This window comes from Vanacampus margaritifer, chromosome 18 (assembly GCF_051991255.1).
Source record: "Vanacampus margaritifer isolate UIUO_Vmar chromosome 18, RoL_Vmar_1.0, whole genome shotgun sequence".
Taxonomy (NCBI): domain Eukaryota; kingdom Metazoa; phylum Chordata; class Actinopteri; order Syngnathiformes; family Syngnathidae; genus Vanacampus; species Vanacampus margaritifer.
Genome location: NC_135449.1, coordinates 4,975,567 through 4,989,341, shown reverse-complemented (window position 1 = coordinate 4,989,341; position 13,775 = coordinate 4,975,567). Strand labels below are relative to the sequence as shown.

The window sequence follows — 13,775 nt, the reverse complement described above, 5'->3', positions numbered from 1 at the left end:
ATATATATACAATTTTCACACACATCTGACCTCTTAAGAAAACGCATTTATTGGAAAACAAACCTAAAAAATTACCAGTCAATGCTGGTAGATTACAGATTATTGCCACAAATTAAATCAAACAAACTCAATCTGCCCAGTCTGATATCTGGCAGAAAAAAATTCCAATAACCGATTAATTGGACAACTAATTAAAAATATATATATATAATGACTAAAAAAGTAATATACAAAGACTTTAAAAAAAAAACACTAACTGATAAATATTTATCTTTAGATTTACAATTAGGCTGTAAATGTATATGGTATACACTACATTATTGGCAACCTAATGAGGGAAGTTATAAATTTATGCAAGATGCCAGTTAACATTAAATCACATTTCTTCTACTGCTATCAATTTTCTTTACCATGAAGCGATGACTTCAAAATAAAATCTAAAGATAACCTTCATCGGATGTCAAAACATCTCTTTTTTTTATGGTGTTGCTGGAGACCAATCTTTGTTGTATTTGTTTTTTAAGCCATATTTTTGCTAAGGAGCTTCTGCAGCAAGAACGTAAAACTTTATCTTCTCCTTGTTGTAAATGTCATCTCAGGAACGATGTGCAATGGAATGAATGGAGTCAGACTCCATCTAGTGGACAAAAGGCGCAAAGACATCATTCTGAGTGACAACAACATTGAACATCATTTACAGAGAAAGTAAGACTATATCGGCATCAAAATTATTGCCGATTATGATTATTGTGGAAAGGGGTAATAATTACCTAACTTTACACTGATTACATACAGAGACTATAGATATGATCCACGCCCAAAAGATACATTCATTCATCGATGCATATTATGTTTGAGAACAGGAGCGGCCGGCAAAGCCTTTTGCCGCTATTTATAAATATTGCCATTAAATGTGCGAGGGGGCGGAGCATCAACAGCAGCATGTCGGTCATGCCTCGCTCAGTGACATCATCATTTGAAAGAAGAAAAGGAAAACGAAAGAAAGGAGGGAGAGATAAGGGCTCCCATAGCGGCCCCAAAAAGGTGAAACGGTGCCTCAAAACATGCAGAGGAAAGACGACGTCGTTTGGGATGACAATCAAACTCCGGAAGATCTGAGGAGGAAATGAGCAGAAGGAAAACGAGGAAAGGGAGGAGAAGAAGAAGTAATCAGCAATAAGAAAAAAATGATGATAAAATTGGGAAAACGGTGCTTTATTGTCATTGAATTTATTTATATATTTATTGTCATTGAGCTAACATTTGATCTGTTATACAAAAAAAAAAAAGCCCTAAAATGATATGATTATATTTTTCATAGATTGCAATTCAGGACTCAAAGGCGGGGTCGTACCTTCCTCTCCGGATGTTTCTGGATCCGCAAGGACGAAAGCAGCAACATGGGGGGGACACACAAATGGGACAGATTTGGGGGATTTTTGTATTCAGATTCAGATTTAACAGTTCCGTAGCAACAATTAGCATTCCGGCATTTGATGACATTTAGCATTCACAAAACGGCGGCCGGAGTGCATGCGTGCATTCTCTTACTTGAACCCCCATCCTGTGCCTCCCAGGACGATGGCCGCCACCAGGATGGCACCGGCCACCGAGCCAATGATGATGTTGGTCCCGCTCGGACCTGCAGAAATAATCAAAAACTGCCATGACACGTTCGAGCCACATGCTGCTTCACCATGTGAAAAAGTAACACAAATATATTAAGTGGTTAGTGATGTTCAATACCACTTTTTTTTCAGACCGATACCCCAAATTGCATTTTTTCTTAAAAATGCATGAATGGCAATTTTCTATTTTTCCTAATTTTTGGCAGTTTTTAGATACAGTCATGTGGGGGAAAGGCACTTATTTTTGTAATGAAGCATAAATAAATCGGTAATAAATCGTATTTATGAGGAGAAAAAAAGGGGGAAAAAAACAAGAAAAAAGGGGAAAAAATCTGTCATTTCCACACACAAAGAGTGAAAAAAATTGTCTTAAAATAAATAAAAAATAAAAATGTATTTTTATTGCGCATTTTTCTTTCCTAATTCCTTAAACCAATAAGTTACCTTTATACTTCTCGGGGCCATCGGGTGGCGTGGGAATGGGGATGGGGTCAAACACGCTGCAGTCCTTCCCAGTGTAGTCGCGATCGCAGATGCACTTCACCTCGTTGCTGCATGTCTGAAAGTGTCCAAAGATCAAAACGTCATTATCGGCTACCAAAGGCAAAAATCCAATTTGGGAGGGTGTGTCAGTCTGACGCCGTGATGGGAGCAGACGCGCGAGATGGACGATCCGGGACACATGCTGAGGTTGAAGGTGGTGACCGCGAGGCAGCGCCGTTCCAGACACATCATGTTGGGCCCGCATGGTGTGCCGTCCTCCACGTAGCCCAAGTCCAAGCCGTCGTCCAGCACTGCGTGACCACCCCTTTTATAAAAAAGAAAGAAAGAAAAAGTCAATAAAACCAACTTATAACTAGCAGCTAGCATGTGCATAGATAGCCAGCTCACCTGCAGTCCAGGTATCTGTTGTGATGATAGATGGTCAAACTGGTGAGTTTGCCCTGCAGCTCGCCAAAGCTTGGCTTTTCCGTCACGTTGGTGCACAGCAGCAAACCACACAGAACGTCCCTGGAAGAAAAAAAAAAAAGGACAAAAGTTGTTTTGTTAGGTTAACAGTAAAATGTATTCATTTTTCTCACTCACTGCTTGCTGCATTGCATCCATCCCTGGCCGCCAGGCTCAAGGCCGCAGTTCCCTTTCTCCGTGCCCTCGGAATTGAGCTTTTCGTAGCAGAACCTGTCAGCGGCGTCTGATGAGATGGTGGGGATGATTATGAAAAATAACTCGTGCACAGTTGAGTGTATAGTGGGGTGGTCCTTAAAATTAAAAGCTGGAAATTCTGAGTTCCAACTCCCTAAATTTGTTGTAGTTGAAAAACATCTCCTGGTGAAGTTTTTCCCAGAAGACCTCCACAGTGTTTTTTTTTGTTGTTGTCTACAGGTAAATGTAACATACAATAATTCAAATTTGTATTATGAAATTCTTAAAATCTAAACTATTAAACCGTCTGCCAAACTGTAAGAGTGACTGTTAAAACGCCTTTGGACTGTCAAGCTGCATGTTAAAATGTTAAAATTGAGAAAACTTCTGTTTATACTCCAAAATTCACCGCAGTCCAATCTTCCAGTGGCCCCAATAATTGCTTTGGCTATTTCAGAGACCGTTTTATTTGGCACCTTGAGTACATTAGGAGTTGTACCGTCTCATTTCCTGAAACCGAAATGTGAAGTCGGCCTGCTAACTGGGCCGTCGCCTCGCCGGTCCCAACCGTCGCCCGCCGGGCCCGACCGTCGCCCGCCGGACCCGACCGTCGCCTCGCCCGACCGTCGCCCGCCGGGCCCGACCGTCGCCCGCCGGGCCCGACCGTCGCCTCGCCCGACCGTCGCCCGCCGGGCCCGACCGTCGCCCGCCGGGCCCGACCGTCGCCTCGCCCGACCGTCGCCCGCCGGGCCCGACCGTCGCTCGCTTTTAAAAATGTACCCTACTGGAAGGACCACCCTAGTGTTTAGCGTATCCTTACTGTAGCCCCACAGGCTCCGGCACTGGCTGTCTCTTGTCTTACAGCGGCCCCCGTAACAGCGGCCCTGGGTAAGGGAGGAGGTCAAGGGTCACGGTGGAGGAAAGTGGAGGAGATGCCCATTGAGCGGGGGCGCGACCTTACCTGACCGGCCTCGCACGGGTACCCGTCCAGCTTGTGGACGTTGTGCGGACACTGCAGGACAGAGAGTAGAGAGCAGATATAAAAAGTCTACACACCCCAGTTGATATGTACAGAAGTGTGGAACTGCCAATTTTATAACAAGTAAAATGTTAAAATGTATGTGTAAATACATTTATTTAAATATGTTTGATTGTATTTGCAAGTCCGTTTGAACGCATTTTTAAGTATGTTTGTAGGATAAATGCTAAAAACTTAGCATTTTCTCCATAATGCTATGGGATATTGACTTGACCGAAAAAATGCTATTTTTTTTAGCATTTGGTCCACATTATACCAATACATTAGAAAATAAAGTAATTTGTTTATTAGTTATTTTTAGGATTTATTATTGTCTGCAGTGCATGATTTCTGTTATTTTTCCCCCCAATAATGTCATAGGTTATTGACACGTCCACGTCAAAATTTAGCAGTAATCAATGTAATAATAATGCATATATTTGTGGAGACGGGGGTCAAGTTGTATTTCACAAGTTACTGTACTTCATGTTAAAGATTTGATAGCTCTTAATATGAAAAGAAAAACGCTGAGCTGTCTCTCCAATGTCTTACAAATGCTATTATGCCATCTAGTGGCAGAAAAATGACCTCAACACAAATAAATATCACACTTTTTTTTTTTTTTACAGTACAGTCTTTTTTATTTTAACTCAATTTTATTAATTATTATGAAATTACTGTATCAATGACTAAAAGATGCAGCCATATTTCTATTCATAATTTTTTATGATGTATATATGAAAACTTAGGAAAAACATTTTATTGTACATTTAGAACAGATATAAAATTTGCGATTAATTGTGAGTTAACTGTTGAAGTCATGCAATTAATTACGATTAAAAATTTCATCCCCTGACACCCCGAGTTTGAACATTTTAAAATAAGTTTGAACGTTCTTGCAAATACGTCAAAAACGCTTCTGTGCGTATGCCCCGTTTTTGTGGCGTAAAAAAAAATCTGATTAGTATGAACTATTTCAAAACGTTTTCAACTCTTTTTTTTTTTTTCATACCTGGCTGGAGTCCCCTACGCAGGTTTCCGGGATGTCACAGTCATTGACGGCCTCGCGACACGTCACGCTTCTCAGCTCGTACTGTGAAGTCGACGGACAAAACGCGTGGGAATTCGTACGACATAAACAAAAGCGCGTCGGCAACTAACCTTGCAGTCTCTGCAGCAGAGGCCGTTGCTGCACATTGCATTGTGGGTAAGCGTGCACTTCTTGCAGCAGTTGGCGCCGTTGCGGGCGCACTCCTGCGAGAGCGGGCGAGGCAGCTTTAGCGCGTGTTCGTGATTACAATTGTCGGCGCTAATGGAGATCGAGCGAGTACCATGAGTGTGCCGCAGTCGCACTCCTCGCCGAGCTCCACGTAGCCGTTGCCGCACTCGGGCGGGTCGAGCAGCTGCGATATTAAATGTAGTCCAAAACAAACATTTCATTAGGTGCACTCTGCAAAAATTGAATGACAGCATTTGCCGGCGCTCTCGTCACCTTGCTGGGCTTGTTGAACAAGCAGCTGCCGCCGCCTTGCTGCAAGAAGCGGAGATATTCGTCCACACTGCAGCGAGAGAACTTCCTGGGTAGGTAGTAGCTGGGTGATAAAAAATTAAATAAATAAAAAAGTTCACAGTTACTTGACTTGACTTGTTTTGTAATTTGTACTTACCCAGTGTCCTCCATGATGCATCCCAACCACGGGTCTGGACACCTGCAGTCTCCTGGCCACACAAATTAGCCAAATAGCTCAAAACGAGAGCAGTGAGTCTGTTTGTTATGCTATTTCTTGGATTATTTTTTTGTACAGTTAATATGACTATTTTAGTCAAACGTTCTGCTTTTTGGGTGTAATTCCAATGTCGAACACTAGAGGGATTTGAAAGAACAAAAATGTCACCACATTATTGATGTAGATTGTGAGATGATAAGCTTGTTAATTTTGAAAAAAAGGATTTGAAATATTTTAAACAAGAGCAAAAGTTTAAAAAAATTAATTAACTTTTTTTTTTAATCATACAAAAAAGGATTTGAAATCGTTTGAACAAGAAAAGCAATAGTAAAAAAAAATACAACAAAAATGTTTAGCGCAAAAAAAAAGATTTGAAATATTTTGAAGAGCAAAAGTTAAAAAAAAAAAATTAACATACTATTTCTTTAATCACACAAAAAGTATTTTTGAAATAGTTTGAACAAGTGCAAAAAAACATTTTCCCCGCCTACTGCCCGAAGCCAGCTGGGATAGGCTCCAGCACCCCCGCGACCCTTGTGAGGAAAAGCGATCAAGAAAATGGATGGATGGATGGATGGACTATTTTTTTTTATCGCAAAAAGAATTTGAAATAGTTTGAAGAAGAAGAGAAAAAGTTTTTTAAAAAAAATACTAAAAAAAAACGTTTTTTTAAATCGCAAATAAAGTATTTGAAATAATTTTAACAAGAAGAGCGAAAGTAAAACATTTTTTAAACATTAATGCTATTTCTTTTATCGCAAAAAGGATTACATTAAAATAGCAACAAAACAAAAAATTTAATAGCAAAAAAAATTATATAGTTTGAACAAGGAAAGCAAAAGTAAAAAAAGTAAAAAAAAAAGAAAAAAAAAAAAAGATTAAAACTACAACAACAACAAAAAAGGCAAAACATTCCCACTAAAATTCTTGCATAGTGACTTAAGTAACCTGCAGCAGGTCTGTCCTTGTTCCTCAGCATTCCGATGTTCTGACCCAGGCTCTGGCACAGCGTGATGGCCACCGGACCCACGGCGCCAAACTTCCAAACACACGACGCGAGTTAGCTTGCTGGGAGAAAACAAACACGGAAGTTGTGAAGGCCTCACCTCGTTGATGCCGCCGCCTCTGCTGAGCGAGCAGATCCCGCCGATATAGGCGGCCTCGCTGCGGCTGCTCATGAACGTCCTCCCGCTGCAGGGGGACACAAGGTGAGTGAGGGATGAGCGGACGGGGGGGCGGGGTCAAACGGCGGCCGGGGACGAGGGGCGTCAAAACCTACGAGAGGAGGTGCACGGCGTCGCAGCGCTCGCGGATGCTCGCCTTGCGGTACTTCATGAAGTCGCGCAGGGTGAGCAGGGCGTCGTCGCCCACCGAGATGCGGTTTTGGGACGACCAGGTTTCCATGGCGACCAGGACGATGCGCGTGTTGAGTTGATCCTTGTAGATCTTGTAGAACAAAAGCAATTTGCAGCTTTTTTTTTTTTTTAATGTTATTGAGGTTCTGTGTGATATGGAAGTGGGTTGCCATGGAAACAACCGAGCTTGCCACTGTATTTGCCGGTAACAACATCAACCTGTCATCAAGACTTCATCCCATCTTCATGATCGTGTACTACATTTAAAAAAGAAGCACTTTTGTGTGTGCGCAGGTGGAAAAAGAACTCACCGCATCCGCCATGTTCACCACCGCTTTGGCAAAGTTCTTCGTCTGAGAGGTGGAGCGACGCTGTTGGACAAACTGGAGAGGAGAAACTGCGCGTTCAAAAGTGCTGAGCGGGACATCTTTATTGGAGAGGCTTGAAAGTTTACCAGCTCGTGGTCATTTACGACCATCAGCTCGATGTATTTGGTCTCCGTCTGCACTGTGCGCTGACCCCGACGCACCTGCAAGGAGGGTGAAAATAAGTACAACAATATTGAGATTTAATATGCGTTTATTTTTTCCCGGATCATTATTTCAAGTTGACAGTGTATAAAATGCACAAAAAAGTATGTTTGTGATTGTTTTTTGGGAACTTCATTGTCGATTAATTATTCAACGATGTAGGACCAAAACTGCCAAAATTATAAATAACTGAATGAATGAATAAATAAAAAAATACATTTGAAAATAAAAACTGATAATAAAAAATATAGAATTTAAAAATGAAATACAAAAAATAAATATACATGGAAATAAAAACAACTATATAAATAAATACAAGTAAAAAATAAATACTAAAGAAAAAGAGATGCAAAAAATATAAATAAATTTAACAACAATAAATGTGGAAATAAATATATAAATGGAATTAAATATCCTCTGTAAGCACAACTTGCTCGAAGAATAGACGAGATAGTCGTCCATTGCTGGAGCTCTCCATGCAAGTCGGCGAGACTTCCTTGTTCGCCGACCCGCTCACTCGACCATTTGAAAGGCAGTTTGCAACGGCGGAGTCCAACCCAAGACACGCTTAGGACCGCCCCCTCATTTGAATAACATTTCTTGCTGACAGAGCGTCTGCAGCATGAAATGAATAAATGTGAGAGCAGAGTGTTTTTATTTATTGATTGATATTTAATTTTAGCTATATATTTATTCTCACTTTTTTTTTTATGGATATACGTATACATATTTTGTATTTTTATTTTAATTTATATTTATTTTTTGTATTTAATTTCTGAATTATATTTTGTATATCCATTTTTATTTTCACTTTTATTCATTTTGAATTTTGGCAGTTTTGGTCCCCCATAATCATCATCAGTATTAATGACTGACTTGTCTTTTTGATCGTCTTAAGCTGTTGGCAAGCTTCTCCTTTGCCTCCAGCGCAGACCAGTCGTCCCCATCCCGCCTCTTCCCGTCTCCCGTGCCGCCACCTGTCTGCCCTTTAGGCTGGGTGCCGTTCATGCGGCATGCTGGGAAACACCAGAGAGAGAGAGAAGAAAGAGAGGGCTTAGTCATCAGCCGTGTATTTTTGGTGCGCTGGTCTATTGGAGAAATCAATAGCGCACGGGCCACAGGAGGAGACAAATGAAGGGGGCGGGAACAGGATGGGAATGTGAGGACATGTCCGGATAAGAAATTGAAGATGGGGAGTGTCATTGCAACATTTAAGATGTAATGAGAAAAGAAGGGAAAATAAGCCTTGTTGTCTAAACTAATTTAATTGAGGGGAATTGTTGACTTCCCAACCTGGAGGTGGAAACAGGAGGTCGATGCGAGGCATGCGATACACAACATGGTCCACCTGCTCAGCAAAACAAAAGCAAACGTTAGATTGGAACGGACGTAAAAATATCTCAAATGTTATCAAACCTTTCAAAAGCTTCAGTCAGGAGAGCTCGGCTGATGCATAATTAATCAATCAATCGCTCAGTGGGCGGCGGTAATGGCACATAACACTCGCAGACTGGAGCTAGGGGATGAATACTTTATGAAAATCGGACATATAAAGCCAAGGACAACTATTAGCGGGGGGTGATTGTGAAGAAGGGCTGCTATTGATCCGCCTCCCTCGTCTATGTAACTGAGCTCCATTACCAAAGGATAACGAGCCCTTCCACTCTCTCCCATCGTTTCCTTCCACTTTTCGCTCGCGCACAATCGCGCCTCGCCAAATTCTAGCGACAATTTTGAAGACTTCACACGGGCCGGATTTGATGCTAATTCAAATCGGGACTCACCTCGCCGCCGCCGGCGGGTTCGATCCCGTACGAGACATTCCCGTCGGAGAACATCCCCCTGGAAGCAGAGGGTGTGCACACTTATGCAACCACATCGTTTGTGTTGAGTCCACGTGAGGGCACGTTGGTTTTCTCACCACAGGCCATTGCAAGTGGACACAGCTGCCCAGGATTGGGGCAGCCCTCGCACACGTCCGTGGTAGTAACAATGTTCTCCTCCCTGGGCAAAGAAGCAAAAAAATTATTATTAAATTTTTTTTTTAGGGGTGTCAGGTGATTACAATTTTTAATTGTAATGAATTGCATGATTTCAATATCTAATTCACGATTAATTGCAAATTTTGTATCTGTTCTAAATGTACAATAAAATTAATAAAAAGTTTTCATAGTCTTGTTAAACAGATACAAATATGGCTGCATCTTTTAGCTATTGATACAGTAATTTCATAAAAATTCATGAAATTTAGTTTAAATGAAAAAAGATGTACTGTACGGTAAAAAAAAAAAACCGAGTGAGATGATTTGTGTTGGTCATTTTTTTGCCACGAGATGGCATTACTGCATTTGTAAGACAGTGGTGACAGCTCAGTGCATTTTTCGTTTCATATTAAGAGCTATATAATCTTTAACATGAAATAAGTTGTGAAATTCTGTACATTTCTAAAATTGTAAAATACAACTTGACCTCAGTCTCCACAAATATATGCATTATTATTACATTGATTACTGAAAATTATCAGTTAATCACACGTTTAGAAAAAAAAAAGTGCCGTTAAAGGAACATTAGCGCACTAATTTTGATACCCACACAAAATATATATATATATTATTAAAAAACAACAATAATAATTATAACAACAACATTGGCTACAAAATAAAGTAAAATACAGATTTGGACTAGCAACTAATGCGGTGCCTTGAGTTTAATTTGTCCCGTGACCAAATAATCACAAATGGTGTTCCACAGGGTTCAATTCTGGGACCTCTGCTGTTTTCATTGTATCTGCTTCCCCTGGGTTCCATCTTAAGAAAACATGGCTGTCTTGTTTTATGACTAATATGTGCTCCATGTCCAGCACTTTTTATGCAGTTGTTGAATAAGGAAACCAATGTGAATTGATGCTGCCGCGCGTACCTTGGATTTGTTCCTGTTTTCTCCTGGAGTTCATTTACATTCCCTGCCTGTTGTGTTTGTTGAGGACAAAAATGATTTTCATCACATAGAGCGGTGGGACGGACAGGGCGGCCTGCAGCACTTAGCCACAGAGGGCTAATAAATAAAAAGGTGGGATTACAAGGCTTAAAAGGAGGTCGTGAAATTGCCTGACGCAGCACTCCTCACTGAACGTGGAGGAGGAGATGCACGTTCTTCATATAATGGACAGCGGCAAGGGCAGAAATGCATTACGTTGTGATGCACAGTCAGAACACATTGTCAGTGGAGAGGACATTTATTACAAGTGCATTAGCATGTAGCGCAAAGATAAACGCTATGTAACCGTGCTTGTTTGGGAATATGTCCTTTCTTGTTTCCCAGCCACGGGCGGCGATATATCCGCAATGTTGTCATATGTCAAAGTGTATTCAAGCTGACACTGACACGTTTAAAAGGAGTCCTAATTGAATTCCTTTGACTTGTGTGTCAGGGTGATTTAATGGGAGAGCGAGCGGTGGTCACCGGCTCAATGGGATAGCGGCGGTCGGCGGGGATCAATAAAGGAAAAGCGGGCACACAAAGCCAGAAGGAATTTTATTGGCAGGTCAATCAAGGTGGTGATGGCAGGAAAGAGAAAAGCTGTGAAAATAAGATTAACGTTCCCGGAAATGTCAGTGAGTTTGAAAGTTTGTTAGATGGCGTTCCACAGAGATCTGTTCGAGAGCAATGATTGTTTACATATTATCTGGACTTGATATATGATGGCAAAATCATTTCACTGACTACTTAAATAATTAATAAACTTCAATGAGAGTACGTTAAGTGGCAAGACAACATTTAAAATACAGAAAAAATGGAATGCAAATAGAAGCTACCATCACAATAATAAAGATATGGTTAGTCCTTTTTATGATAGTGTCACAATTCAATTTAAAAATGCCAAAGTGATTGATAAATTATCCTCTTTTCTTTTTGTCTGTTATGGCAAGCCAACTGGATTAAAAAATAATAATAATTCATTAACAATATGGTTCAATAATACAGTACATCTGATATTGTCAAATTATATCAAAACTGCTTGTTAATTTGTTTTAATTAAAAGCAACAACAAAATATGGGTGACAGATTTTTTTTTTTAATCACGGCATAAATTTTTTAGATTAGTTTTTTTTTCACTCCCAATTAATTTTTATGTCATTTTTCAAATTAATTCATTTTATAGTATAGTCTGTGACTTCCCCACCCCTCTTTCCCCCCCCACATTATAGTCTGTTTATTGTACAATTTTTTCTTCATGACCATTCTACTCATTTAAATAATTTCCACACACCCTAAAGCTCCTGTGCTATCATAAGATTTGGTTTAGCTCTTGAAAATGGAGCCTATTTGAATTCCCCTCACGCCAGCGGCAAGTAGACCCACTGTTGCTTGCTGCTGATTACCATGACAACCGTCCACCGATTGGTCAGGTGCACTGTGGCGGAGAAACCCGCGTGCGGCGATAGCGAGAAGACGGCGTTATTGTTTATTTCTGCTCCGGAATACGACAAAGGGTCGGTGTTTGTTGCACATGGTTCTTAACGTCCTTGGGGAGGGACACGTTGGCGTTACCTTAATCTGCGACGGCTGCCCGTCATCTTCGAAGTGTCTCTCCACATAGTCCGTCGACAGGAGATGGCTGGAGATGAGAGGAGGAAATCATAAGGGGATGTTTCATTTGAGTATTGGGTATCACTTGGTGTTAGCGTCAGTGCAAAAATAATGTCAATAGAGAACACACGGGCACGCCAAGGACATGATGTCGAGTCGGGGGGTTTTACTTACTGGTTGAGTTCCAGGTCGAGGACAAATGAGCTGCCAAAGGCCTCCACCAGGAAGCTGCTCTGGGCCAGATGCACGGGCTGATGGGAGTACGAGAGAAAAATGCAATCAAATACAGGCTGTCTATAAAATCTCTCGAGATGGGAAACATTGAGATTTAGAAAATCGTTTGAGTGTAGTATAATGTGTTCTGACAACAAGGTGTCCTCTTTTGTTTCCCCTTTCAATATTGATCTTTAAAGGGTGTCGTGTGTGATAGTTCCTACAAAAAGAGAAAGATGATATATTCTCATGAGCCTTTTAAAAAGCACCCACCTGCGCCCCCGACGAGGAGTTTTGGACGCGGGTGTCGAGGCGGCTGTGGAGCAGCTCGTCCTGAGAGTGGATCTGCTGCAGGAGCCTCTTGGGCTGCACGAGATCTTCAGCGGGGGGCTGCCAGCCCTCCCTCAGACCTCGAAATGACATCAGTGTACTTGTGTTTTTTTTACAGTGGGAAATAGAGAACCTACCTGCAGTGTTAAAAATATGCTGCGACTACAGAGAAACTGTGATTACGCATTAAACTCCAAAAGTTAATAACCAGATAACATTTTCTAAGATATGGATTAAATTTAAAGCACAAAACTGTCAAAATTGGCAAACTTCTGAACATACAAATCCAACCTTCAAACTAATCTGCTAGGTCAAAACAATTAACCCAACCTTGGGTAAAAGTGACCCAATCTGCTTAAAATGCACAGCTTTGCGTTAGGGAAAACAACCCAGCATTTTCTGGGCGTATTATTTGTGACAGCTGGCAATTATTGCCTTATACTGAAATATCAAATGCTCATTCAATGCAACCATCAACAATTACGGCTGGAAAGTATTCACATCATCGTCAAATTAATGCCATGCAAAATGCAGTTCAAAAGCCACGCTCACCCGTCACCCGTGCAAGCACTGCAGCGAACAGCAGGCACCTCACAGCCCGCATGGTTCTCACATAGTCCCGCTGATGTCCCCCCTCGGTGCAGGCGCCGTCAAGCGAGGAAGCGGGAGGCGGGCAGCCGGAGCGCAGTGGGCGGCTGCCAGCCCGAACGAACGCGGTCCCCTGTTTGGAGCGGTCTCATTCGGCGCGCCGACACTCAAGAGAAGTCCATGGGGGAAAAAAATGTAAACTGTTTTCCATACGTGTGTATTATCGTGTTTATGAGAGACAACGTGGACGGAGGAAGTTACTTGGTTGGAAGGCGCTTGGAGTAGATTGTGGAAGCCCCCCCCCCCCCCCCCCCCGAACTGAGCAACCAGCAGAGCTGTCGGTGCGTTTCAACACTCCAGCCTCATGGGGGCGACAGTGAGTCCACCAGTGAGAACAGGGCAGAAGTGCGTTTCCGCCAGTGAGGGGGTTTAATTGTCAGAAGCCAATTTCTTTTCTTTTATTTTTGTCATAAACCACGGTTCCGCCAGTGGATTAAAAAAATATATATCTAATTGTCGGCTAATGGTTATGTTTACATCACATGCCCACCTGCTCACACCTTGTAGCTCCCCATTAACTCACAAGTTTAGCAAACCTTCATAATACAGGTAAATCATTTCTACACTCAGCAGTCATCTATCCTAAAAACTGC

The 13,775-nt window shown here is 41.6% G+C and overlaps 1 protein-coding gene across 3 annotated transcripts; it reads right to left on the bottom strand.

Annotated features, from left to right (window-relative positions):
• Window positions 1–26: 26 nt before the first annotated feature.
• Window positions 27–13,633, bottom strand: LOC144038941 (disintegrin and metalloproteinase domain-containing protein 11-like). 3 transcript variants are annotated; one of them, XM_077551817.1, is made up of 27 exons: window positions 13,087–13,633; window positions 12,478–12,614; window positions 12,166–12,242; window positions 11,953–12,019; window positions 9,323–9,405; window positions 9,186–9,243; window positions 8,695–8,749; window positions 8,278–8,417; window positions 7,326–7,400; window positions 7,183–7,254; window positions 6,796–6,962; window positions 6,623–6,707; window positions 6,465–6,555; window positions 5,457–5,508; window positions 5,282–5,381; window positions 5,121–5,192; window positions 4,951–5,043; window positions 4,802–4,882; window positions 3,733–3,783; window positions 3,592–3,655; window positions 2,715–2,820; window positions 2,520–2,639; window positions 2,268–2,436; window positions 2,073–2,187; window positions 1,552–1,642; window positions 1,355–1,372; window positions 27–1,115 (listed from the first exon to the last, which is right to left on the bottom strand). In XM_077551817.1, the coding sequence occupies exons 1-27, from the start codon at window positions 13,136–13,138 to the stop codon at window positions 1,100–1,102; spliced, it is 2,307 nt and encodes a 768-aa protein (XP_077407943.1). In that variant the 5' UTR covers window positions 13,139–13,633; the 3' UTR covers window positions 27–1,099. The 3 variants fall into 3 exon arrangements, with proteins under 3 accessions (XP_077407943.1, XP_077407944.1, XP_077407942.1); XM_077551816.1 differs by lacking the exon at window positions 27–1,115 and having other exon boundaries at window positions 1,131–1,372; XM_077551818.1 differs by lacking the exons at window positions 27–1,115; window positions 9,186–9,243; window positions 9,323–9,405; ... (2 more) ...; window positions 12,478–12,614; window positions 13,087–13,633 and adding an exon at window positions 8,818–8,917 and having other exon boundaries at window positions 1,130–1,372.
• Between the last annotated feature and the right edge of the window lie 142 nt (window positions 13,634–13,775).